Source organism: Pan paniscus, chromosome 22, assembly GCF_029289425.2.
Source record: "Pan paniscus chromosome 22, NHGRI_mPanPan1-v2.0_pri, whole genome shotgun sequence".
In the NCBI taxonomy this organism is placed as follows: domain Eukaryota; kingdom Metazoa; phylum Chordata; class Mammalia; order Primates; family Hominidae; genus Pan; species Pan paniscus.
In genome coordinates, this window is record NC_073271.2 from 40,838,139 (window position 1) to 40,865,317 (window position 27,179).

Genomic DNA, 27,179 nt, shown 5'->3' on the forward strand with positions numbered 1-27,179 from the left:
GATTAAGGCAGATAGACTGTAAACTGCTAAGCAGGTGGGGTGCGGGAGAAACACAATGTCAGTGGGCAACTAAGTAGAGGCCTGGCAGCAGAACACACAAAAGTTTTACAAATCACCTTCGTGGGACCATGAAGAAGAGCTTGTACCAAAGAGAGCTGGCTTTATTCTTCATCTGGAGTTCCCCTTTGGCACTCCCCTGTGTGACACCCTCCCTTAGGGAGGGGAAAGGGTGGTCTAAAAACTGCAGCTCCAGACCTGCTCCTGGCAATGCAGGCTCTGCACAGAGACCTGCCCGGGTGTGCGCTGGCCTTCCCGCCAGCTTTGTTATTCAACAGTGGCCTCTACTGGTCAATAAAGAATTGCAGCAAATGAGTTCAGAGGCTGGAGGGAATGGTTCAGGACACTTGATTTTTTCCATTTTGTTTTTTGCTTCCAAAGCATATACGCGCGTACACAAAATAATATACAGTTTCGTGTTTACTGATAAGAAACAAGTTCAAAAAAAGAGACGAATCTTGGTATCAGGGAAATTTTCAGAGGCCACTCCTTGCCACTTAAAATAGTGGCTTAACAAATAGCTACCACACAAAGTGAAATATAACCTTTGACCCAGCAATTCCATTTCTAGGAATCCATCCCACAGATAACATTGGTGAAGATAAAAGATGTATACACAGGCTATTCATTTCAGGACTATTTGTAAAAACAAAAAGAAATTAAAAAGGACTCGAGTGTCTATCAATAGAGGACCAGTCAAATTATGATACATATATCAGTGGGGTACTTTGCAGCTATAAATACCTCTACATGCTAGTACAGAACAAACTTCAGGACATATTACGTGAAAAAAAACAAGGTGGAGAAAAGTGTGTGACTAGGGCCTTTAATAAGGTAATTAAAACTAATGTGGTCATTAGGGTGGACCTTAATCCAATCTGACTAATATCCTTTTAAGAAGAGATGAGGACACAGGCATAGAGGACAGGGCCTCAGAAGAAACCAGCCCTGCCCTATCCTTGATCTTGGACTTCCAGCCTCCAGGACTATGAGGAAATACATTTCTGTTGTTTAAGCCGTGCCCAGCCTGTGTGGTAGAGCAGCCCTAGCAAACACAGAGCTGAAACAACTGCACTGCCATTTACAAATAATTTACAAATAAACCTTGGCCTTTATCTCACACCATATGGAAAACTTTGATATGGATCCCAAACCTAAATACAACAGCTGAAACTATAAAACATCTAGAAGAAATCATAGGAGAAAATCCTACTGCCACCTGATGTTTGACAGTTATTTCTTAAATATAACACAATAGCAAGAAATATTTTAAAAGTCAATAATTGAATTTCATCAAAATAATAAAAACCCTTCTTTTTTTGTTTTTTTTTTGAGACGGAGTCTCGCTCTGTCACCCAGGCTGGAGTGCAGTGGTGTGATCTCGGCTCACTGCAAGCTCCACTTCCTGGGTTCACACCACTCTCCTGCCTCAGCCTCCTGAGTAGCTGGGACTACAGGCCTCCGCCACCATGCCCAGCTAATTTTTTGTATTTTTAGTAGAGAGGGGGTTTCACCGTGTTAGCCAGGATGGTCTCGATCTCCTGACCTCGTGATCCGCCCACCTAAGCCCACAAAGTGCTGGGATTACAGGCGTGAGCCACTGCGCCCAGCCAAAGAACTAAAACTTAAGAAAATCAACACAATTTTGAAAGAAGCAAAGACTCAAGTCACTTCATCAAAAAAGACATATGGATGGCAAATAAACACGTGAAATGATGCTCAACATCACGAGTCATGGAAATGCAAATGAAAACCTCAGTAAGGGCCGGGGGCTGTGGCTCATGCCCGTAAATCCCAGCACTTTGGGAGGCAAGGCAAACTCCTGAGGTCAGGAGTTAGAGACCAGCCTAGCCAACATAGTGAAACCCCGTTTCTACTAAAAATACAAAAATTAGCCAGGTGTGGTGGCATGCGCCTATAGCCCCAGCTACTTGGGAAGCTGAGGCAGGAGAACTACTTGAAGCCAGGAGGCAGATGTTGCAGTGAGCTGAGATCATGCCACTGCACTCCAGCCTGGATGACAGAGAGCACCTCAAAAATAAAAAATAAATAAATAAATAAAACAAAACCTCAGTAAGACTGCTATACACCCAATAGAATGGCTAAAATTTTTAAAACTGGAAGGGCGCAGTGGCTCACAGTTGTAATTCCAACACTTTGGAAGGCCAAGATGGGCAGATTGCTTGGGCCCACGAGTTCGAGACAAGCCTGGGCAACATGGCGAAACCCTATCTCTACCAAAAATACAAAAATTAGCTAAGCGAGGTGGCATGCGACTGTAATCCCAGCTTCTTGGGAGGCTGAGGTGGCAGGATTGCTTGAGCCGGCAGGATTGCTTGAGCCTAGGAGACAGAGGCTGCCGTGAGCCATGACTACACCACTGCACTCTAGCCCGAGTGACAGAGTGAGAACCTGTCTCAAAAAAAAAAAAAAAAGAAAGAAAGAAAAAAGAAAACAAAAAACAACTGGCCACGCCAAGTGTCAGCAAGGAGGTGGGGCAACGGGAACACTTAATACACTGCTAGGGAAATGTGAACTAGAGGAAAACTGTTTGGCCGTTTCTTTAAAAATTAAACATACACTTCCCATTATAACCCTGGTTATTTACACAGGAGAAATAAAAGCATATATCCACAGAAAGACATGTACATTTAGGACATGCACACAGGGGGAAGATGGCCATGTGAAGATGGAGGCAGAGATTAGAATTACACTACCTCAAGCACGAGAATGACAATAAACGCCAAGGATGACCAACAATCACCATTAGCTGGAAGAGGCAAGTAAGGGTTCTCCCCTCGAGACCTCAAGAGGAAGAATGACCCCATCAACACCTTTATTTTAGATGTCTGGCCTCCAGAACAGTAAAAGAATAAATTTCTGTTGTGCTAAGCCCCCCATGGGCAGCCCACTTCTACCTGGGTCTATCTCTGACACTCCTAGGAAAGGCTGGATGATGAATGAAGACAGAACATCAAGACAAGACAGCAGTTTACAACAATTGAGTTCTTTCCTGGCTCTCCTTTTTTCCTGTTTATGAACCTAGGCAAAATCATCTTGTCTGTTGCTCAATTCCATAGAATCTGTAAAATTAGGGGACTTGAACAGAATCATAGCCAAGGTCCCACCACCTCTGAATTTCTGCAGTTATATGACTACTCCCAAATACAATAAAGTGTGCATGAACATCTATCCAAATTTATCTAAACCCCTTCTATGTAGAGATTGATTCTGTCAAGTCCACCTTTACACTGGAATGTGCTACCTTAAAATACGTTATGAGGACAAACTAGATGTTAAGATACACACACAAAAAAAACCAGTAAATGATACACAAAAAAAAAACCACTAAATTTTATCACATTATTAAGATACAGGAAAAACAAAGTCCCCTCAATAACACACTGTATTCATCTTCTGTCACTGCTGTAACAAATTACCACAAATTTAGTGATTTAAAACAATACTCATTGATGATCTCAGAGTTTCCAAGTGTCAGAAGTCTGGACACAGCATGGGCCAGCTAGTTCGCTGCTCAGAGTCTCACCAGGGCTGCCACTCCAAGTTCAATGAGGTTGCTGACAGAATTCACTTCCACGGGGCTGTTGGTCTGGGATCATTCTCAGCTTCTTGAGGCTGCCCGCCTTCCTTAGGTCATGGCTCCTTCTTCCATCTTCACAGCCAGCCACAGAAGGTAGAGATCTTGTCATATGTTGAATCTCTCTGACCGCCCCCATCCTGCCTTCACTGACTGCTTTTGAGCCTTATGTTATTATTGGATCCTTCACGGTAATCCAGAATAATCTCCCACTCTTTAGGTCTGCTGATTACTAACCTGACTTGCATCTCCAAAGTCCCTCCACCGAAGTACTAGAAAGTGCTTGAATAACAAGGGCATGGGAATCTTAGTGAGGTATGTTTAGAGTTCTACCTTCTACACATAGTCCAAAATTTCATGTTAACATGTAAAAACACACAACACACTTCCGTGACAAACCTTCGGAAATCAACCATTATTTAGGTCTTATTACTGCAAACTAATTGACAATATAATTGAAATAACAGATGAAGCTTCTGTCAGGACAGTAAAAGGGAGAACATATCTTTGCTAATGCAAATATCCTTAGAAAATGCAAGTTCAACAATGCAAAGACTGGCCTGAAGCAGCAGCCTGAACTTAATTTCCTATGCAGGGGTTTAATGATTTTCTTCTCAATAAAAATGAGAAAATACCTGCTCACAGTCTAGCCTAACCCTAGAAATAGGGCTAAAATAAAACTAAAACAGAGACACAAACACAAACCAGGATACCAAGAAATGGTAGGTGTTCACACATCTGACCCACCAGCCAGGTTTCCCATGAGGACACAGAAGTAATAGTCCCCCACATCCAACCCTCTGTTCGAGTATGAACGTTGTCAGAATCAAAATGGAGTCACTTTCGCCAAACCCTGACAACACAGAGGGAGGTCAAGATGAAGACAGAAAAATCAGCCAGGTGTAGGGGCACATGCCTGTAGTCTCAGCTACTCAGGAGGATTAAGTGAAAGGATAGCTTGAGCCCAGGTCAAGGCTTGCAATGAGCTGTGGTTGTGCCACTGCACTCCAACCTGGGTGACAGAGCAAGACCCTGTCTCAAAAAATAAATAAATAAATAAATATTATTTGCCAAAATATGCTTAATTTTTATTGCTAAAACACGCTAACAATCATATGAGCCTTCAGCAGGTCATAATCTTTTTGCCGGTGCAGTCTTGCCCGGATATTGATGACTGCTGACTGATCAGGGTGGTAGTTGCTGAAGGCAGGAGTGGCTGTGGTAGTTTCTGAAAATAAGACAACAATTAAGTTTGCCACAGGGACTGACTCTTACTTTCACAAAAGATTGCTCTGTAGTCTGTGATGTTGTTTGACGGCATTTTACCCACAGTGGAACTCCAGTCAAAACTGGAGTCCATACCCTCAAACCCTGCGGCTGCTTTATCAACTAAATTTATGGAATAGTCTCAACCTTGTGTCATTTCAACAATGTTCACAGCATTTTCACCAGGAGTAGATTCCATCTCCAGAATCACTTCTTTGCTCATCTGTAAGACTCAGCTCCCCATCTGTTCAAGTTTGATCATGAGATTGTAGCAACTGAGTGACATCTTCAGGCTCCACCTGTAATTCCAGTTCCCTTGCCATTTCTACCACACCTGCAGTTGCTTCCTCCCCTTAAAGTCATCCATGAGCGTTGAAATCAACTTTTTCAAACGCCTGTTGTTGATATGGTGACCTCCCATGAATCACAGATGTTCTTAATGCCATCTAGAATGATAAATCCTTTCCAGAAGACTTTTGATTTTCTTTGCCCAGATCCATCAAAGAAATCACTTTTCATGGCAGCTATGGCCTTATGAAATGTATTTCTTAAATAAGTCAAAAGTGCTCCCATCCGGGAGCATCCATGGGCTGCAGAATTGGTGTTGTGTTAGCAGGCACAAAAACATTTATCTCCTTACACCTCTCCATCAGAGCTCTTGAGTGACCAGGTGCACTGTCAGGAATAATATTTTGAAAATAATCTTTTTTTCTGAGCAGTAGGTCTCAACAGTGGGCTTATATTCAGTAAACCATGCTGTACACAGATGTGCTGTCATCCAGGTTGTTTTTCCATCTCTAGAGCTCAGAGTAGATTTGGCATAATTTTTAAGGGCCCTAAGATTTTCTGAATGATAAATGAGCACTGGCTTCAACTCAGTCAACTTAAAGTGACCGACATTAGCCCCTAACAAGAGTCGCCCTGTCCTTTGAAGCCAGTCATTGACTTCTCTCTAGCTGTTTACGTTGTATATGGCATCTCCTCCCAATACTGTAGAAGGCTATTTTACGTACCTTGTAAATCTATTGCTTAATTTAGGAGCCACTTTCATCTTGATCTTAGCTACATCTTCTGGAGACCTTGCTGCTCCACCTTGTGCTTTTATGTTATGGAGACAGGTTATTTACTTCAATCTCATGAACCAACCTCTGTTAGCTCCCAATTTTTCTTCTGCAGCTTCCTCACTGCTCTCAGCCTTCATAAAACTGAAGAGTTAGGACCTTGCTCTGGATTAGGCTTTGGCTTAAAGGAATGTTATGGCTGGTTTGATCTTCTATCCAAACCACTAAAACTTTCTCCATATCAGAAATAAGGCTTTTTCACTTTATCATTCATTGTGTTCAACAGAGCAGCACTTCTAATTTCCTCTAAGAACTTTTCCTTTGCATTCACAACTTGGCTAACAAGAGACCCAGCTTTCAGCCTATCTTGACTTTCAACATTCCTTCCTCACTAAACTTAATCATTTCTAGCTTTTGATTTGAAGTGGGTAGAGTGCAACTCTTCACTTCAACACTTGAGCCCACTGTACAGTTACTATTGGCCTAATTTCAATGTTGTTTTGTCTCAGGGAAGAGAGAGGCCGGGAGATGGGGAAACAGCCAGTCAGTGAAGCACACACAACATTTATTAGGACTACCATCTTTTATGGGCATAGTTTGTGATGCCCCAAAATAATTACAATAGTAACATCAAAGATTACTGATCATAGATCACAGTAATAGATTAAAATGTAACAGAGAGACACGAAGCGAGCAAAAATGGTGCCAACAGACTTGCTTCCATGCAGGGTTGCTTGTAAAAAACTTGTAAACTTGTAAAAAATGCAAGATCTGCGAAGTGAAGCTCAATAAAGCAAAGCGCGCGGGACAGTGAGGTGTGCCTTTATGTTCTGCTTTAGCAGACACTAGGTGGCGAGCGTTATTTGAACGTTTACAGGAGGCCCTGTGTATCTGCGGCTGCATATCCATGGATTCGACCAACCAGGAATACAAAATATTTGAAAAAAATAACAATAAAAAATGACGATTTAAAAATACAAGTAAAAAAAAATCAGTGTAACTATTTGCGCAGCATTTACATTGCATTAGGTACTATAAGTAACCTTGAGATGATTTAAAAGTTATGAGAGGCTATGCATACATTAAATGCAAATACCACGCCACCTTATAGTAGGGACTTGAGCATCCGAGGATTCTGGTATCTGCAGCGGGGCCTGGAACCAATCCCCTCCAGATACCAAGGGAAGAATGACCATACGTGAGTGAGCCTGTATTTGCAACGTTTTGGTCTGCTTAAGCCAAATATCAACTCTCACTGGGCGGTGTCACCAATAGTTTTACGAAATCAAGCTACATGTATATTCACCACTTATTTTTTTTCTCACATTCATTCTTTTAGCTTAACTTTCTTCCAAAATTATCCTCAATCTAATTACAAAAGCAGCGGCTAACTTTATTAAGAGTTACACATCAGGTATTTTGCTAAGCACTTCACCTGCAGTATCAAGTTTAACCTTTTAAGACAAGGAAACCGCAGAGACAGAGAGAGGAACAAGGTCAAGGAGCTAACAAGCAGAGAGGCCGGGTCTGAACTCAGGCCCTGCTCTTAGCCGGCTACTATCTTGTCTCCATCGGCGACTCAGGTTCCTGGCGCTTTCAACACAATGGCATTCCAAGACTTCTCGCAGCAGTTCTTCCAAGCGGGCATTCGGTGTAAAACGATGGAATGCCGAGTGTTCCTAGGTTCTCATTCCTCCCTTCGCTCTCCTCAGACATTAGAAATATCTAATTTACCGGGTAGGAAAGCACTCAAGAGGTTTTCTCAACACTACCCAGGAGGAGTGACAGGTGGCACTGTTCAAAAACCCTTTTCCTTCATTAGAGGGAAAGCCAAAATCTGACCTTTCAAAGCTCCACCAACGAGCCTTTCCCCTTTTAACGCATACACTTTTCCCTCCTAATTCCGCAGCAGCAAGTCAGGCCTTCTTCCTCAAGCTCTCACTGCACGTTCTCAAGGCTGCCAAGAAAAGAAAAAATAGAAGAGAAAAAAACAAGCCCGCAAAGACTCAACTGTGTGTGCTCTCAACTAACACGGCGCCGGCGCTGCCTTTACTGATGCTGGGAAGGCTTCTCTTCACGACTTCACGCGTGAGAGTGGGCAGCGGGCGCAGAGCGCGGCACTCCGCGGGACCCACAGCGGGGCTCGCGGTGGAGGCCCCGGGCCCGGCTCCCCCGCCAGGCTCCCTGCCCCAGCCCCGCCGGACGACGCGGGCCCGGGAGCAGGAACGCGGGACGCTGCTGACGGCCCGGGTCCCCAGACTCACGTTTGTACTCGGCCATCAGCCTCTTGAGCGCCGTCCCCGCCATGGCCCCGCAACAGCTGCGCCGAGCGACCTCGCCTCAGCCGCGCGCGTTCCTCCTGCCCCGACACCGGGGACTGCTTCCGGGCCACCGTCACGGGCCCAGGAACTCTTCCGGGGCGTGGCGCGTGCGCGATCGCCGAGGCGCGCTGTCCGGGTGGTGGGAGCTCAACCCGCGACCGCGGCTACGGTTCTCTTGGCTCCTGCCCTCGCCTTAGTCGCTCTGCGGGGTTGGTTCGGTCCCGGCACTTCCAGAGGCCTCAGGGTCCTGGTCTTGTAGAGACTTCCTGAACGGTGGCGCCTGTTCTAGTGTGTGTGCGCTAACTGCCTGTTCTGTGCCAGCCGCGCGTGGCCGAAGGGCGGGAGGACGGGGGTTGTGGAGGGGAGGATGGAGGTTGGGGAGACAGGGCGGGGACGAGATAAGAGGTCGGGGGGTGGGGAGGATGGTCGCGGGGCGGTCTGGGGCTGGAGACAAGGGGCCTGAGGTGCGGGTACGCACTGAACATTCCAACCGTCCCCAGCCGGCCGGGTTTCAGGTTTGAAAAGGTGGGAAGGTTAGCTGTCCTGGCGCTTTTCCTCCACGTGTTGTGCGGCTCCGCTGGAGTTCGGGTCCAGCACCTTCTACTCCGAGGGAGAGAGCCGCGGGGAGAGCCCTGTTCGGGCCCGCGGCTCGAACTGACCGCCGGCTCTGCCGAGCAGCCTCGACCCCAGGGCACCCCCGGGAGGGAGGGCGCGGCTCAGGTCCCTGCCCGAACCCCTGGGGTGCTGAGAGACTCCCCAGCGCCCCGCGTGGGCTCCCGGCCTCTCCACAGTTGAGGATCCTGTAAGGAGCGAGCCCTTTTTCCCATAATGGCTGTAGTGAGTGGGTGTGCTTTCCCGATTGACCCGCTGTGAGGTGAGCGATTTTAACCCACATCCTTACTGACTTCACAGCACAGTAAGTGCTTCGTGGCTGTCCGGTGCAAGGATGTATATACACACACACCTTTGCAAAAAAAAGTTTGCATCTCTTGCCTGGCTGTTTGTTGCAATAATCTATCATTTGTCTTTTCCTTCCCCGCATTGCAGATGATCCCTTTAAAAGAAGTCTGATCACATTCACATGCTGCTCCGCCCATTTCACTCAGTAAAGCTGAAGTCCTGCAGTGCTTTGCTCTGCCTCCGGTCACCCCGCCATACTCCCTGACCCTCCCTCCCTCTCACTCCACTCCAGCTGCCCTGGCCTGGTTCAGAGTCCCTGACTCTTCCCTCCCCGGAAACACTTTCTGGCGGCTCTTGTCCCCGACTCTTCCCACCCTCTTTCAGTCTTTGCTCAAATGTTGCCTCTTCAGTGTGGCCTAGGCCATCACCACCCGGCCTTCACCGCATACCTTTTTCTCTGCAACACCTACTCAACACACCGTACTATAGAACTTACTAGCATGCTATAAATGTATTACCCTTATCTGTTGCCTCTAACCAAAAGCGTGTTCCATGAGAGCCATGGGTCCCTGTCTACTTCTGTCTTGTTTCTGGGGCAGCCTCTGTACCTGGACACCGTATACTCTTAACACGGATTTGTCAAATCAAATGAAATTTAACAATACAAACTTCACAAGTATGCATAGTGTAGGAAAATTCCCCAAAATTCAAAATTTCAGTCTACCTCCATCTTTTCAAATGACCACAGTGCTTTATAAAAATGACATGGTCCTTTGAGACTGTTTCAGAGAGTAATTTGTGCAAATGCAATGTGCAAAAAGTCACAGTGGAGGTGTTTCCTCCCCCATTCAAGAGCTGCTCTCTCTCTAATCAGACAGCACCCCACACCCCAAGGCAGTCTGTCCAGTGCTCCTAAAGGAGAGCAGCTCCCCTTTTCCAGTTATGGGAGATGTGGGCAATAAAGCATTACTGTCAATGCTGTGATGTTCACTGTAACATATGCTTGATGTTTTCATAATTTTATCAATCTTTTTCAGACATCTTACTGCAGAACACTATGTTTTCCAATTATTATTTTTCAGAAATGTGGTTTACAGCTTCTATCAGGATTAGCTTCAGCTTCAAGTGACAAAAGTCACTTGAAATATGAGTTGCTGAAACAAGATGGCAGTCTCTCCCCTCAACAGGACTGTTACAACACCTTATCTTCAGAGAACCAGGCTCTCTGCAACATTTCAGGGACATCGTTCAGTACCTTATGTGAAATTCCAGTTTAGCTGGGCATCCTATATTTTAATTGGCTAACTCGTGGAACTCTCAACTTGGATCAAGTGGCAGTGGAGTCCCAGGGATTCTGAGCAGCCAGTGTGTAATACTGCATGGCAGCACACCCTGGGGAGGCCAACTGTACAGAATAAAATTAATGCTTTCTATCTTTAGCAACTAAAGTTCTGAAATATAAAAAGGACCTCACAGCTTAACCCATGTTATACGGTGGGGTTTTCCCATGAACATCACGCGTTTCCAGCTGGGCACTCCTGCAGCATGGCTAAGATGACAACTCAAGTTTCCTGGGAGTGGGGGTTCCTGGGATGTGAACCTTTCGGTGCAAAAACTGGAGAAGTTCCAGTTGGGACCCCAGGCATAGATACTAGGATAAATAGGGCCTCTCTCCTCCAGGAGCATCAATTTAACCCAAAGATTCTTGGAGTCAGTTTCACATAAGTAATCTTGTTGAAAATAGTAATCCCAACAGATCTATTTTTCCAAATGCACCATTTGCATAAATCTCAGAAAAAAGACAACTTCAAGAACATACCTTTGCTGGGCACCGTGGCTCATGCCTGTAATCCCAACTACTTGGGAGGCTGAGGCACGAGGATCACTTGAGGCCAGGAGTCTGAGATCAGCTTGGGCAACTGATTTATGGTTTGGATTTGTGTCCATGCCCTTCCTCTTCTGCCATGATTATAAGTTTCCTGAGGCCTCCCTAGCCGTGCTTCCTGTACAGCCTACAGAACTATGAGTCAATTAAACCTCTTTTCTTTATAAATTACCCAGTCTCAGGTAGTTCTTTATAGTAATGTGAGGATGCACTAATACAGCAATATAGTGAGACCTCCATCTCTACAAATCTTTTTTAGAAAGGACATCCTGCTGGTTCTGCTGTGAGGTGTTGTGGGTGGAAGTTCAAGCAGCGCTGCCCTAATACATCCACATATGCTCCTGGCCATTATTCTTATCTAACCTACGGTGCCTGGGACACATCCCTTTCCTCATTGATTTTGGCAGCCGCTTCGCCCCAGGCTGCCTAGGGAATCTGGCAGATGTCCCCATCCTGTATTGTGCCTTAATCCGTGCACTCTTCCTGGTGCAAGTGAATCACGTGTTCCATCTCCACAGCTGCCCATCTTTCTTCACCTTGGTTTCATTCAACTGATGGGCTAAAACAGCTCATTTTCAACCTGGGTTTTGTTACACCATTGCATACTGGGAAATTCTTAAAGCCAAATCAACGTCAGTTCAGTTTCAAAGCAGATAGGTAAGTTGTCCATGGCAGAAGGAAAGCCGACTTACATTCAAACACCAGAAAACGAGAGATGTCCTAGACTAACACCCAAGCTCACCTGCCTCTAAAATCCACCCTTTCTTTACATACGAAACCCAGGAGAGGGAGGGTAACATGTCACAGTGATGCCAGCTCAGACAGCTGTCAGCCAGGGGGTCTCTGAGGAGAGGATGCATCCCTCAGCAGGAAGAAGGCTGGACTAGCATTGGTGATGTGCCAGGGGAGGGGAAATGAGCTGCCAGGCGAATACTAACCTTCCAGCGGCTAGCTTTTCAATCAAAGTTTCTCAGTGCAGTGGCCGCCTGGAATGGTCAAGTCAAACACTGAATTGTACCAGTATGCCCCAACCTTCAAACGCAGTGTTTAGTAGAAGCCAAGAGACAGAATACCAAACTATATTTACTGTTTACAGTAGTAAAGGACAACAAATAATGTACAAATTGGTGAATAAACACAACAGAGCCAACAAACATCCCACCCGAGCCCATACAGCAAACAGGAAATGAGAACATTTCAGCAAGATTTCAAGCAAGCAAGAGACGATGGGTCATCGTTCAGGTGACTATAAAAAGGCGGAGAATGGCCACCAAGCAGCAATGGAGCCTCAGGGAAGGACAATAGGCAGAACTATGAAAATGTTTAATTGGTATAGATCCCAAAATATTTCACAGAACTGAAATCACCAGACTAATGCATAAATTCAATACATATTTGGAAAGCAGCACGGCACAAACCCACGAGAAGAACATGAAGTCATCATTCCATGGGTTCATTTGTAACCACACTTGGAAGTAGCTCTTATACACGACAACGTAACTGCAAATTCAGCAATACTTAGTCTTACTTTTTTTATGTATAGACCATAATCATTCACCAGAAGCAAATACTAGAAGAAATCTGAGGCCACAACACCATTACCAAATGAGAAATGTGGGAATTTCTTCAATATTAAGAGGGAGAAAAAGGCCAATTTTGGTTGTGCCAATCCTTGCCTGTGTACCAATGCCAGGTACTGAGCAGGGAGTGGGGTGGGAGGGGTGGCAGGGGGGTGGGTCCTGGGCCTCAGACCCCGAGGTTACATGCTTGAGGGCCAGAGAGCATGTGGGGTCAAATTACCAAAAGACTCGGTTATTTTTTAACCTCTGAAGAAGCATTCCAGTATTTTCCCTTCAACTTTTCCATATACTGACAAAGCTTAAATTTGCAATATTTAGCATTTTAATCACCTGTGCCTGTAACAGCAAGTGACAGTCTGTCCTCCCTACCAACCTTGCCCCCAATACCTGTCCAACAGCTACATCCCCACTGCGGGAAACACCAATTCTCTATGTGACTGGAGTGAGCAGGGGAGAGGCAACCAACTCAGGAGTCAGATCCCTGGCCAGACTAAAAGCGAACATTCAGGCTATAATTTTGGGGTTAAAAAAATGTTGTAGGAGGGGGGGAAAAACACAAATGAGCACACAAAAGTACCCAAAATATCTTGCAACTCATTTTACCTGAACAAAGATAACAATTCTGATTGGCCCAATTTAAGTTACAGATTCATCCCTGCAGATATAGTTTTGAGTTGCACTTGAAGTACATCAAAGAGAGGAAAATCATCGTGGTGAATGTCCTCGAGTTTCCGCAGACGCCTTTGTGGTCGGCATGGTCATGTGCTCACCATTCAACAGCAATGCGAGGATGGACGGCCCGGGCTGGGGACGGGCCCTCTAGAAACTGTGCCCTGCCAGGCTGCTCTCCGGCACACCTCCCGTCTGCTGCTGGAACACGTCGATGGTGTCCTCGTCCTCCATCTCCAGCTGTCATGGTTGTCACAACAGGCACAGCGAGAGAGAGGGGAGCCTGTTAGTTTTCATCAGAGAGTGGGAAGATCCTCACTGGCACGAGTGTTCCCTGACACTAGCGACATCACCTGGTCACACCTTGGCTCTTGTCCGTCCCCTCACTGCAGCTCAGCACGCATGGAAGAGGCATTGCTGTATGCTCACTACAGCCCTTACGGTTCAGCAAGCTTCCCCTAACAAAACTCACAAAAGCAGATTCAAAGCTAAAATGTTAACTGAGAGAAAAACTGAGTCTAGAAGATAAACTGGAATGTCTAAAATTCTTACTGAAAATTACACAAAATCAGATTCTAATTAAGAACATCTGATTAGCAGCACTGAGTCCTAGGACCCACAGGAGCCTTGCGCTTTATACCAAGTGTGGGGGACCATGCCATGAAAGCCAAAGCCCCCAGCTCACAGAAGGGCCTGTCAAGTGAGGGTCCATTGCCAGCTTCTCCCTGCCCCTCCCCATTTAAAGCCCAGGCAAGGTAGTGAAACACCCCCGCTCACTTCTCTCCTCCTGACACAGTGGGCGCAAAACACCCACCCTGATCTTCTTCCATCCTCTAAGCAAGAGGAAGCTTCTGCCAGTTCCTACACAGACTCAGCAAGGCTGGAAGCAGTCATGCTCCCAGATGGAAAGGAGTCCCATCAGGGCTGTCGGCCACCCTCACCCTGCCACCGACACTATGGGCTGGAGGGAGAGCCCCCAGGCAGGGCTCCCTCTGCCTCTCGGTCCACCTGTCCACAGCCTGCCCCGACCCCCAGTCAAGCCCCAGAGACTCCACGAGGCCCTCCCTGCTCAGCTGCTCTCAGCAGCTTCTCCCTGGTGAACACTCCCAGAGCTGCCACTGTCTCAGCGGTGTGTAGATTTCCTAAAGTAGGTAGAAATGGATACTTGTTGCAAAGATGTTTTCAATATTTATTAAATACTGAATATTAAATATTTAAAATCTTAAATGTTTTGCAAAAATATTTCCACATAAAACATTCCAGTGGATTCTCACAACATTGAAAGGGAGAAAAAGCAGGTATTGGTTCCATTTATGGACAGACAAAACTGAGACTCCACAAGATGAAGTGATGCTTGGTCACGGGGCCATCAGCTGACAAATGACAAGAGCTGCAACTTGAACCAAGTTTTAAAAAAAAGTCTGTTTCGGCCGGGCGCGTTGGCTCATGCCTTTAATCCCAGCACTTTGGGAGGCTGAGGTGGGCAGATCACAAGGTCAGGAGATCGAGACCATCCTGGCTAACACGGTGAAACCCCGTCTCTACTAAAAATACAAAAAATTTAGCCGGGAGTGGTGGTGGGCACCTATAGTCCCAGCTACTTGGGAGGCTGAGGCAGGAGAATGGCGTGAACTCAGGAGGCAGAGCTTGCACAGTGAGCTGAGACTGCGCCACTGCATTCTAGCCTGGGCAACAAAGCGAGACTCCGTCTCAAAAAAAAAAGTCTGTTTCCAAGTCCAAAGCTCTTTCCATGACAGTATGATGCCCTGCAACGTGATAGATGAAATCTCATTCATGTCTGCATGTGCCTGAGAGAAACGAGCTGTGCAGACTGATAATCAGGGGTTATGGCACATTCTGCCCACCCATGTCACTTGTGCAAGATGCTTAAAGGGCACAAGAATCCAGCTGGCCCCTAAGCTGCACACGGGCTACAACAGCAAGCGTCCAGACAATGAGTGGGAAGGGGCCGCTGAGTGGTCTTGCACCCCCGCTTCCCTTACAGTGAGGACGGGCCCAGCACTTGGCTCCATCTCCAAACAGCAAGAATGATGTCTGCAAAGCAGTTTTCTCATTTGAAAATTTAAATTTAAAATTTGAAAAATAAATAATCTAATAATCAATATCATTAAGGCATTCTGTATGAGCTCCCACCTACGATTCTCAAATAAGCAAATCCCAAATGGCAGTTACCCCGCACAAATCGGAAGTCGCCCTGGAACCACGCGAAGCCAGCTCCATACCTGTGCTGGAGTGTCAGTTTCATTGATTGGCTGCCCGTCGAACCTGAATCTGATCTGCCTCATTGACAAGCCCTGGAAAGGAAAAGCAGTGGCCATTAGTATCATTGACAAGCCCTGGACAGGAAAAGCAGTGGCCATTAGTCTCACTGACAAGCCCTGGAAAGGAAAAGCAGTGGCCATTAGTCTCACTGACAAGCCCTGGAGAGGAAAAGCAGGGGCCATTAGTCTCACTGACAAGCCCTGGAGAGGAAAAGCAGTGGCCATTAGTCTCACTGACAAGCCCTGGAGAGGAAAAGCAGTGGCCATTAGTCTCACTGACAAGCCCTGGAGAGGAAAAGCAGTGGCCATTAGTCTCACTGACAAGCCCTGGAGAGGAAAAAGCAGTGGCCATTAGTCTCACTGACAAGCCCTGGAGAGGAAAAGCAGGGGCCATTAGTCTCACTGACAAGCCCTGGACAGGAAAAGCAGTGGCCATTAGTCTCATTGACAAGCCCTGGAAAGGAAAAGCAGTGGCCATTAGTCTCACTGACAAGCCCTGGAAAGGAAAAGCAGTGGCCATTAGTCTCACTGACAAGCCCTGGAAAGGAAAAGCAGTGGCCATTAGTCTCACTGACAAGCCCTGGAGAGGAAAAGCAGTGGCCATTAGTCTCACTGACAAGCCCTGGAGAGGAAAAGCAGTGGCCATTAGTCTCACTGACAAGCCCTGGAGAGGAAAAAGCAGTGGCCATTAGTCTCACTGACAAGCCCTGGAGAGGAAAAGCAGGGGCCATTAGTCTCACTGACAAGCCCTGGACAGGAAAAGCAGTGGCCATTAGTCTCATTGACAAGCCCTGGAAAGGAAAAGCAGTGGCCATTAGTCTCACTGACAAGCCCTGGAAAGGAAAAGCAGTGGCCATTAGTCTCACTGACAAGCCCTGGAAAGGAAAAGCAGTGGCCATTAGTCTCACTGACAAGCCCTGGAGAGGAAAAGCAGGGGCCATTAGTCTCACTGACAAGCCCTGGAGAGGAAAAGCAGTGGCCATTAGTCTCACTGACAAGCCCTGGAGAGGAAAAGCAGTGGCCATTAGTCTCACTGACAAGCCCTGGAGAGGAAAAGCAGTGGCCATTAGTCTCACTGACAAGCCCTGGAGAGGAAAAGCAGTGGCCATTAGTCTTATTGACAAGCCCTGGAAAGGAAAAGCAGTGGCCATTAAACATTTCCAGATACGGCTTAATTCAAAAACCAAATATTTTAATCCAAGTATCAGCATTCTGATACGCAGATTTATGATCCAGCTCAGTATTAAAAACTCACCAGTGGGCCTACAATCTCTTTCACGCGATGCCTGACACCACTGCTTTCAGAACCCACTCTTCTACCATCTTCTCTCTGATGAGCTAAAACGGCTCATTTTCAACCCGGGTTTTGTTACACCATTGCATACTGGGAACTTCTTAAAGCCAAACCAGTGGCAGTTCAGTTTCAAAGCAGATAGGTAAGTGGTCCATGGCAGAAGGAAAGCCGACTTACATTCAAACACCAGAACATAAGAGATGTCCTAGACTAACATCCAAACTCATGTGCCTCTAAAATCCACCCTTTCTTTACATACGAAACCCAGGTGAGGAAGCGTAACATGTCACAGTGACGCTAGCTCAGACAGCTGTCAGCCAGGAGGTCTCTGAAGAGCAGGAGAAAAGCTGGACTAGCATTGGTGATGTGCCAGGGGAGGGGAAATGAGCCGCCAGGTGAATACTAACCTTCCAGCGGCTAGCTTTTCAATCAAAGTTTCTCAGTGCAGTGGCCGTGTGGAATGGTCAATTCAAACACTGAGTCTTCTCTGTCCTGGTGCCCTGACCTGTCCTGGGTCATCCCTCCCATCTTTCCAGAAGCCGAGTAGAACTTCTACAATGCTGGCACCACTACTTCCCCCCTTTACGAAGTTCTCAGCAAGGAACAGGTTGTGTGCCAATGAGGGACAGATAAGAAGGCTGCATGAGGCCGGGGAGCAGTTACCACCATGACTTTGGCCTTGAGGAGGGCAGCAGGAAGGAGAGCACGCAGCCTTTCTGCGTCCTGAGGGAATGGAGAAATGTGGTCGGGGCAGAAACATTTCCTCAACGAGCAGTTTTGATTTAACTGAAACAGGACAGACGGGGTTAAAACGTGCATCTCTGCTCCCTCCTGAAACCCCACTGAAATGAAGTAAATGAAAAAGGCACAAACAGGAAGGACAAAGAAAATGGGAGTGGGGATGGGCAGATATGTCAATGCTGGGCTGAGCCAGAGGCTACTGAGACGTGGACACTGGTGGTCTGATGGACACTGGACCAGGATCCTAGGGCGGAGAGACGGGGCACGCCCCGACCTGTGAGGCAGAGCCGTGGCAGGCAGCTGATTCTGAACAGCTGCCTGGAAGTTCACATGCAGACCCCTCAGGCAGGACCCCCACAACCCTGTGCCTCCCACGGCAGCACACATGAGATGTGCTTTCTGAGAAGGTGGGGGCGGAGCTCCAGGCGCAGGGCGGAAACGGGCCCACGAAAGCACGTGCCCTCAACACTGTGCGCCAAGCCCCCTCTCCCCTCCAGATGCGCCTCCAGGAGGCTGGCCGGAGCCTGGAGGACTCAACTCTCAAACTGTAGCATCTGGGCGCCTCCAGAACCTGCAATCCAGACAGATCACCCCATGTGGATGCACAGCCCTGGCAGCACAGCCATCCATGTACACAGCTTTTCAGCAGCTTCTCGGTGCTCCATGCTTGCACAGAAGTCAGCCTGCGTGAGAGCAGTCAGGGAAAGGCTCACTGTGCAGCAGCCCAGAGAGGAGGGGAGGAGCGCAGAGGAGAACGGCCAGGAAGGAGGCAGGAGAACACTCCCAACACAGGCACACACATGCACACACCCACACATACACACACCCACACACATGCACACACCCACACATGCACACCCATGCACACACCCATGCACACACCCACACATACACACACATGCACACACCCACATATGCACACACCCACACACACACACACACACGCACATACACACACGCACACACCCACACATACACACGCACACACGCACACAGGAATGCACACATGCACACACCCACACATACACACATGCACACACCCACATATGCACACACCCACACACACGCACACACCCACACATACGCACACACACACATGCACACACACGAATGCACACATGCACACACCCACACATACACACACATGCACACACCCACACATACACACACATGCACAAAGACACGGACATACCACACACACCTACACTCACGATTCAAATTCTATGGGAAGTAAAAAATACTACTACCTTCAGAAAACAATCAATTGCTACTGAGGATGGGTGCGGTGGCTCACACCTGTAATCCCAGCACTTTGGGAGACCGAGGCAGAAGGATCGCTTGAGCCCAGGAATTCAAGACCAGCCTGGACCACATAAGGAGACCCCATCTCCACAAAATAAAAAAATGAGCCAGGCGTGGTGGCGTGTACCTGGAGTCCCACCTACTCGGGAGGCTGAGGTGGGAGGATCACTTGAGCCCCAGGGCTCAAGGCTGCAGTGAACCATGATCACACCACTGCGCTCCAGCTTGGGGGACAGAGTGAGACCCTGTCTCAAAAAAAAATAAGTTGCTACTGAGAAAAAAAGAACACTCAAAGAACAGAAAGAAAAAAGAACTTTTGGAAATTAAAAATCATGACAGAGATGAGAATGTCCACAGGAAGTGGAAAGATAAAAAGTTGAAATGACCTCCCGGAAAGAAGCCCAAATGCAACAATAAAGCCCAAAGCAAAATGGGAGAAAAATTATCAAATTTAAAATATCCAGGACAATGAGCAGCAGGAGGAACAAGAACTCCAAAAAGAGGGAACAGAGTCTGCAGAAGGATACAAATTATCAGAAAACTAACATAAGGCATATTTCCTGAATAAAAATAAACGTCCAGACCCATAAAGTGCCCAGCAGCATGAGTGAGAAAATCACCCACCTCTGAGGCACATAAGGAAACACTGGAATGCCAGAATATGGTCCCAGATACTTCCAGGGAAAAACCAAGTTACAAACAAAGCACAGAGAATCAGAATCCACTGAACTTCTCACCTTTTTTTTTTTTTTTTTTTTTTTGAGTCAGGGTCTTGCTCTGTCACCCAGGCTGGAGCAGTGATATGACCTCAGCTCCCTGCAGCCTCCACCTCCTGGGCTCAAACAATCCTCCCACCTCAGCCTCCTGAGTAGCTGGGACTATAGGCTTGCATCACCACACCTGGCTAATTTTTTTTAATGTTTCGTAGAGACAGGGTCTCCCTGTGTTGCCCAGGCTTGGCACTGAACTCCTGACCTCAAGTCTTGAATTCCTGACCTCAAGTGATCCTCCCACATCAGCCTCCCAAAGTGCTGGGATTACAGGCATAAGCCACCATGCCTGGTGAACTTTTCACTTTTAACACTGGGAGCTATTCTCATGGCTGACCTCTGAAATAAAAAAGAAAAAAAAGTTTTAACCGAGAATATTACGTGCAGCCACATACTGAAGTGTGAAGGTTTATAAAAGCAAAAGTCACATTCAGCCATGCAGTGTCTCGAAGACGCTGCCCTTCTGTGCCCGTTCTGACAAGACCCTGGATGATGTGCTCCACCACAAAACACAAAAGGGAGGGGGACTAATCCAGGAAACACCCAAGAGAGAACCCAAGTTTCCAGAAGGATTTGAACAGGAGGCCCTGGACCACGGCTGAGCAGCCAGCCTCACAAGCAGCAGTGCAGGTGGCGCAGGAGGAGAGCTCCGGGAGAGCAGGCGGAAGGGCAGAGCCCCCGCCACATGTACACGGCCCCACACGCCTGCCATCCCGCAGCACAGAGGAGAACACGGGCACCCGGGAAGTCACACACACAGTGGCCACGAGCCCAGGCAGTACAAACTCCAGCAAGGGCCAGGGTCCAGCACCAGGCAGAGGCTTGATCACGGGGCCTACACGGCGCCAGGCCACTCACTCTGCTGGGAAGACCGGGACCTGCGTGTCTGGAAGCTCAGTCTCACCTTTCGCAGGTGAAAATAAGATCTGCCCTCAGCAAACACAAAGAAAGGAAGTCAGGGGCTGCTTGCCAATAAAGAATGCAAGGCAGTCGCCAGTGACTGCCCCTATGAGCAGGGTATCCAAAGTGGGAGGGAAAGAGGAGGAAATCTAACTGAAAATCCACAGGCAAAAGAGTAAAATAAAAGGGCAACGAGTTGCTGTATTTTCAAAGCGGCTGAAGAAAAGCAGCCTCTAGGTCCCACTCAGGCAAGCAGGGCTCCCTGGGGAAGGGCACTTGGCTGCAGGGCCGGGCCCTCAACACACCAGGCAGCAGCTGGTGGGCAAAGCCCATAAAAGTGGCCTAGAGAGGGACCCCCTGGCCCAGGGTGAGTCCACCACAGCATTACCAAGAACAACAGACACACACACACCACGTCACAAACAGCAGCCAGAAGGCATCCACCCAGCTGGGCACTGCCAGTGGGGCAGCTCATTATCCTGAAACTGGGGAAGAAGGGGAAAGAATCACGCGCTTTCTTGCCTTTCCTAACAAAATGGAAAACCACACCGCAGATGAGGGCAGTGTCTCTCCAGGGTCAGGCCAGCTCATACGCGAGGACAGGGTGACAGCGGCATGGGGCACACGCCACCTGCAGCCCCAGAATGGCCAGACCTGAGCAGGGCCCCCAAGAGCCTTCACCATCACAGACTTCACAGATGTTAGTACCCCATGGAGAACACAGCACCCCGGGCAGCCGCCCTGTCAGGAAGAAAAACCCACCACACTTCTCCGAGCCTCTAGGTCCCTCCACCTTATAAAAGGCCATGGGGGGCAAGCCCAGCCTGGACTAATTTTACAGCACAAGCCCCCGCCTGCCCATCCACGAAGAGGGCACCTCGGGCAGCTGCATCTGGGTCCAGCCCCGAGACGCTCATGCTCTGGGGATGCCTGGAACGCACAGGACCAGGGCGCACACGGGGAGGCCCTGCGGGGAAGCAAGGTGCCGCACCTGCCTCTCGCAGTAGGCCTTCATCAGCTTGCTCAGCGGCGTGTGCCTCTTGATCTTGAACTGCACCACGGAGCCGTCCTGCCCGGCCACCTTCAGGTTGATGTGATCATTCTCTGTCTTCACACCCTCCTGCAGAAGACACCAGAGACTGGCCTCAAAACTGTGTCTCAAAATAACCGCGACTTGAAAGAGCAAGTCTTTAGGTAATTGTTGGCTTTTTAAAGTCATCAAAACCAACCTAATTCTTAAAATTCTCCAGCAATTCAGAGTCACTCGTGATGGTTTTATTTTTACACAAAATTTATTTTTAACTTCCACTTGTTAAGCATCCATGTGTAAAACAATGCAAGTCTAGGGTCCTCTGACATTGTTAATTCAAAGAAAAAAACAAAGTCTAGGGAAAAATAAGAGAAAATCCATCTTTATTTTAAAGTTATTCTTGTGGGCTGGGCACAGTGGCTCACACCTGTTATCCCAGTACTTTGGGAGTTGACGTGGGAGGATGGCTTAAGCCCAGGAGTTTGAGACCAGCCTGGGCAACAGAGCAAGACCCCATCTCTTTTTTAAAAAATTCTTATGAAACCAGTAAAAACACATATCCAAAAGTCATGCAGCTATACAGCACTAGTAAAAGAAACCAAAAACAGAAGAAAACATTTGTGACTCAGAGGAACCCTATGGGACATTCAAGTGGTGATTTCGGGAATCCAACTGAGGACGGCCACTCCCCACAGCAGGCAGCCAGGCTCCTTCTCGCTGCCCTGACATTGGCAAATGTGAGGGAAGCCACCTCCGAGTACTTTCTGGTTTCAAACTGTCCTATCTGAGCGGCAGTAGGTGGTACTATTTTATTTTTTAATTCATGCCATACTTGAAGCTACTCAACAATGGCACAATCGGGGTGTCTTGTTGCCTGAAAATGCATTTTGAGTTGAGGCAAAAAGCTGACGTCAAGAGACTGGGAGCCAACTTCGGGGCAGCTCACTCTGAGCCGAAAAGTGGGGCACCCCTCTGCCGGCCTGCACTGCTGGGATAAAGTCGTTTGTGAGTGAAGCAATGAGGCAGGGCCCTCCAGCTCACTCTGAAAGTCAAGTCTGGGGCGTCCTGGTACCCTTTCACCCCATGCTGAGCTGCTGCCCTCAGGGAGCACTGTACATCACACGCCTGTTCTCTCCACTTCTCCTTTCCTTCCCTGGCTGGGAGAGGGACAACTGTCCCAGCGATGCCTAAATACAGGGAGTGGGATGTAGAAGGCTCGCCTGAGGGTGAACCCAGGGACTGCACCCATGCTTGGTTCCCTGGGGTATGCACCCTGGGGAGACTCTGGGGAGGTATGGTGCTCTGTCAAGGGAGCTAGAGTGGCCTGCAAGGGGCCTTGGCAGTGAGGGGCTCCAGCTGCGAGCCTGAAGGTGCGTGTCCTGGGGCGGCACTCACCCCCTGACTCCAGTCTTGGGCCAGACACCCCTGCCCACTCCCGGGATGCCAGTGGCTTGGCGGCAGCCTGAGTGGTGAGCTGGCACACCCCCATCTCCCCATCCCGAATGTGGCCTCCAGCACAGGGACAACTGGCCTAGGAAGGAAGAGCATGCAAACAGCTCCAGGCAGGATGGAAGTGGGGACCCCTGCATGAGCCCCCTTCACTTCCCCAAGCATGAGGATGCACTGGCTTCTTTAGGGAAGGAAGGTATGAGTGTGTTCAAAGGCACAGATGCAGGGCCCAGACGTCCCCCACAGGGTAATGGCTGCAGCCCCGGGGGGAATGGCTGCAGCCCCGGGAGAGGCTGGGGCAGGGCAGGGCCGGCCACAGTGCCTCTGCTCCAAACAGATGGACACCAGGAATGACGATCTGTCCCAGACCCCTGGTGAATTCCTAATAAGCAAGTGAACTCGTGAGTTAAAAAGTGAAGCCCTAAAAACATGGGCCTCAGTTTGCTACAGTCAATCCTCCACCTCAGCTATCCAGGGAAGTCAGAACCATTCTCCTGCCTGACCTAAAAGCTCTTCTTTCCAGCACCACCGGGCCCCAGAGTCCACTTCTTCCCCTTCGTCAGAGCCCCAGAGGGCAGAGCTGCTCCCACATGGGCTCAGAGGGGACCCACCAGAAGCGGGGCCTGTGAGGGGGCAGCCACTCAGTCATTCTGGAATTAAACAAGTGTTTTCAACGGAATTGGAGCCTGAGATTGACCACATGGCAGAGCTAAGTGTAAATACTGCTGAGAAAATTAATATCATATGTATTTTATTACACTTACTCTTCATTAAGAGGAAGCCACCTACAAAAGCATAAAGGACATTTATATTTGGCCTAGTTTTAACAAGTATTTAAATAGTCAAACAACCCCAGAGTGGGAGAACTTTGACTTCACTGGAGTCAAAATGTAAAAAGCAAAGGTCACCCCAAATGCCATCTGGATAGGGCAGGTTTCCCTGGAGTCTGACCACAGCAAGCAGAGTGCAGACTTCCATAGAGGCCGCGACCATGTCTCCTGACGGTTCCATCCCACTTCCCGCCAGTGTCTGGCACTGAGCCTCCACTCTCATCTGTAAAGGGAGGGTGGTCACCTCCAGGACCAGGCCAGTATCAGAGACAGCCTCTTTACAGAGCCTTCAGCTCTAGTCATCTTCCACTGGGATGTAACATAGAGGCCGACAGTGCACACCAAGGGCTTCGGAAAGGTTCTCTTTTTATGAACACTGGAGAACGCGACTACAGACCCTCCCGAGAAGGAATGGCCAGTGCACCTGAATGCAGGGTGCATACCCCAGGACTGAGACTGGAGGGAGGCACACCCCAGCGTGGCAATGGGGGAGACTAAAGCCCACCCAAGGCTGGATTAAGGAGGGGTGGGCGCGCATGGTGGGGGAGGCGCAATGCAGAGAAGTGGGCGCACACCGTGGGGCGTGATAGGGAGGGGTGGGCACACACTATAGGGGGCGTGATGGGGAGGGGTGGGCGCACATCGTGGAGGGGGTGATGGGGAGGGGTGGGCGCACACTGGGGGTGTGATGGAAAGGGGGACGCGATGGATAGGGGTGGGCGCACACTGGGGGACGCGACGGGGAGGGGTGAGCACACACTGGGGGTGTGATGGAGAGGGCGACGCAATAGGGAGGGGTGGGCGCACACCAGGGACGCGATGATGGGGACGGGTGGGCGCACACCAGGTGGCATGATGGGGAGGAGTGGGCACACACCATGGGGGGCGTGATGGGGAGGCGTGGGCGCACACCGGGGGGCGCGATGGGGAGGGGTGGGCGCACACCGGGGGACGCGATGGAGGCGGTGGGTGCACACGGGGCGCGATGGGTGGGAGTGGGTGCACACTGAGGGCACGATTGGGGAGACACGAAGGAGAGGGTTAGGCGCACACTGGGGGACGCGATGGCCGGGACGCGATGCGGAGAAGTGGGTGAATACCGGGGTCGCGATGGGCGCCCTGGAAGGACAGCAGTGCTCCTCACAGGGGCCAGGCCCCTCAGAGCGCGCCCCTCGGGGGTAACCCCAGACGCTTGTTCCTGAGCCGACTCCGTGCACTCGACACAGGATCCCGCACCCAGGGCGATGCCGGGGGAGAGGGCGACCCCAACCAGCAATGACTCAGGAGAGGAGCACGCAAAGACGCTTCGGGGACACTGCTGGGGCGGGATCCGAGGGCGCCGCGCTCTGCAGGAGCAGCAGCGCGGGGCCCGACACCCGGCGCTCAAGGAGGCGCTAGGCGCGCGCCTTCCCAGCTGGGGAGGAGACGGGCGTGGAGCGGAGGCGTGGCCAGGCCCGGAGGGGGGCGGAGCTCGCGGCACAGCGCGCTTCGCGGGGGAAGAGGGGGCGCACCTTGGGCGGGCCCACTTAGGGGCGGGGCTCTAGAGGGCGGGAAGGGGCGGAGCCTGTCAGGGGAGGGACGCGGGGCGGAGTCGGGGTGGGGGCGGAGTCGGGGTGGGGGCGGAGCCGGGCTGGGGGCGGGGCGCGCCGCCGAGCGCCGCCGGGCGGGGGAGGGGAGGGGCGCGGCCGGACGGGAGCGGGGGAGGGGCGGGGGCGCGGGCGGCGCCGCAGGCCTGGGCGCGGGTCCCCGTGGGCGCCGCCGTCTCCTAGGGCCGCAGGAGCGGCGCGCGGCGGCGGAGGCGCCCGGGACGCCAGCGATAGACGCGCGTGCAGGCGGGGTCGCCGCGCTTACCTTGGGCTTCTCCTCGGACATGGCTGCGCGAGCGGCGCGGGCAGGCGGCGCAGGGGAAGCAGCGCGGAGCGGGCGAGTCACGCTCTCGGCCCCGCCGCTCTCCCGCCGCAACTGTGCGCGGGGCCGCGCTTTATCCCCCAAATCCCGGCGCACCCGTTGGCCGGCACGGGGTCACGTGGCTGCGCGCGTGCACGAGGCGCGCTCCCCGGGGCGTCGGGCGCGCGCAGGCCGGGCCGCGGCTCTGGGCGGTTGGAGATGCGTCACGGGGCGGGTCCCGCGCGACCCCGGCGGGCGCGGACGCCCTAGGGCGCTGTGGGGCGCGGGCCAGGAGCGTTTACGGGGAGCCCGGGCCCTGGGGACCCCTGCCCGCCTCCCCGCGTCGCCCGGGCCCCGACTCCTTTCCTGGGGGCCGCGTTCCTGGGGCGCCGGGAAGTGAGGCCGGGACCGCCGCCCATGGCCGCAGGGACCTGGGGCGGAGGAGGGAGGACGCTGGGGGTGACGTTCCCTCTCAGGAGCCGCGGACAGAGCGGAGAAGGCGGCCCGCGGGGTCCCGTCCGCGGGGGCCGCGCGAATCGGGCCAGCACCCTAGACGATTGGGGGCGCCACCCGCCTCCCCGCAGCCGCGGTTTCCTGTCGGCCCCAGGCCGGGCTCCTTTGGCCAACGCTCCTACGGGGCTGCCCCGGGCCCTCCACACCCGTCCTCAAGAAGACCCGTTTTACCTGTGAAGAAACTGAGGCACTGGGAGGTCAAACCACCCCCAGGTCAGCGCTGGTGAGCGGCGCCGAGCTTGGCCAGGCCGCCACGTCGGCGAGCGCGGGCAAACCCAGGCTGGACGCCGCCAGTGCCGGCGGAACGGGGACCGCGTGGACGGGGGAAACGCGCTGGGCCGGCAGGACGGCCTCCCCGGACTTGCGGGCGCCATTCCTGGGGTGCCTGGCCCGCCCCGGCCTCCATGTCTGTGATCCCAGGGCCTCGGATGGAACGGACCTGAGGGCGGACACCCCTGCGTCCCTCAGGAGTGCCAGGGTGGTGCCAGCCGGGGCGTGGCGGAGGTCTCATCTGATGGTGAGCCCGGCCGAAGGCGGGGGAGGCCGCACTTCACAGGCTCAGCTGGGAAATGGCAGGGCCTGGATTTGAACCTAAGCGTCTGAGCCGTTTCTGTCCTGCCTGGGAAAGGCTCAGCCAACTGAGCAACGTCGCAAAGCCATGGAGACAAGTCTTCATGGACCGTAACTTCACAAACCGTCCTCTACTCAAAAATTCACTTTCTTGGCTAGAGCCCCCACTTAGGAGGGGGAAAGCTGCTGAAGTCTTTCGGGGAGAGGGTCTGAGAGTCAGCCCCAGTCCCAGGCAGGTCATAAGGTGTGGTCCCTTCCTTCTGGAACGTGGAGC

The 27,179-nt window shown here is 50.7% G+C and overlaps 2 protein-coding genes across 4 annotated transcripts in view; both read right to left on the reverse strand.

Moving 5' to 3' along the window:
* The window catches only part of UBE2G2 (ubiquitin conjugating enzyme E2 G2), a 35,382-nt gene extending 24,138 nt beyond the window's left edge, over positions 1 to 11,244 (reverse strand). Inside the window, exons 1-2 of one of the 2 annotated variants that reach the window (XM_008977537.5) lie at positions 8,247 to 8,389; positions 7,825 to 7,939 (exon numbers count right to left, since the gene is read on the reverse strand). Coding sequence is in view for 1 of the 2 variants with exons in the window: in XM_003823824.5 (XP_003823872.1) it covers positions 8,247 to 8,289 (43 nt within the window). In the remaining variant the exon portion in view is untranslated. Of the gene's footprint in view, positions 1 to 7,824; positions 7,940 to 8,246 lie in introns of both variants that reach the window. The other variant, XM_003823824.5, reaches the window with a different exon arrangement.
* Positions 11,245 to 12,151: 907 nt separating this feature from the next.
* SUMO3 (small ubiquitin like modifier 3) lies at positions 12,152 to 26,057 on the reverse strand. 2 transcript variants are annotated; one of them, XM_063601437.1, is made up of 4 exons: positions 25,787 to 26,057; positions 21,618 to 21,746; positions 15,581 to 15,652; positions 12,152 to 13,577 (listed from the first exon to the last, which is right to left on the reverse strand). In XM_063601437.1, exons 1-4 carry the CDS (start codon positions 25,805 to 25,807, stop codon positions 13,488 to 13,490), a joined length of 312 nt encoding a protein of 103 aa, XP_063457507.1. In that variant the 5' UTR covers positions 25,808 to 26,057; the 3' UTR covers positions 12,152 to 13,487. The 2 variants fall into 2 exon arrangements, with proteins under 2 accessions (XP_063457507.1, XP_063457508.1); XM_063601438.1 differs by lacking the exon at positions 15,581 to 15,652 and having other exon boundaries at positions 25,787 to 25,996.
* Between the last annotated feature and the right edge of the window lie 1,122 nt (positions 26,058 to 27,179).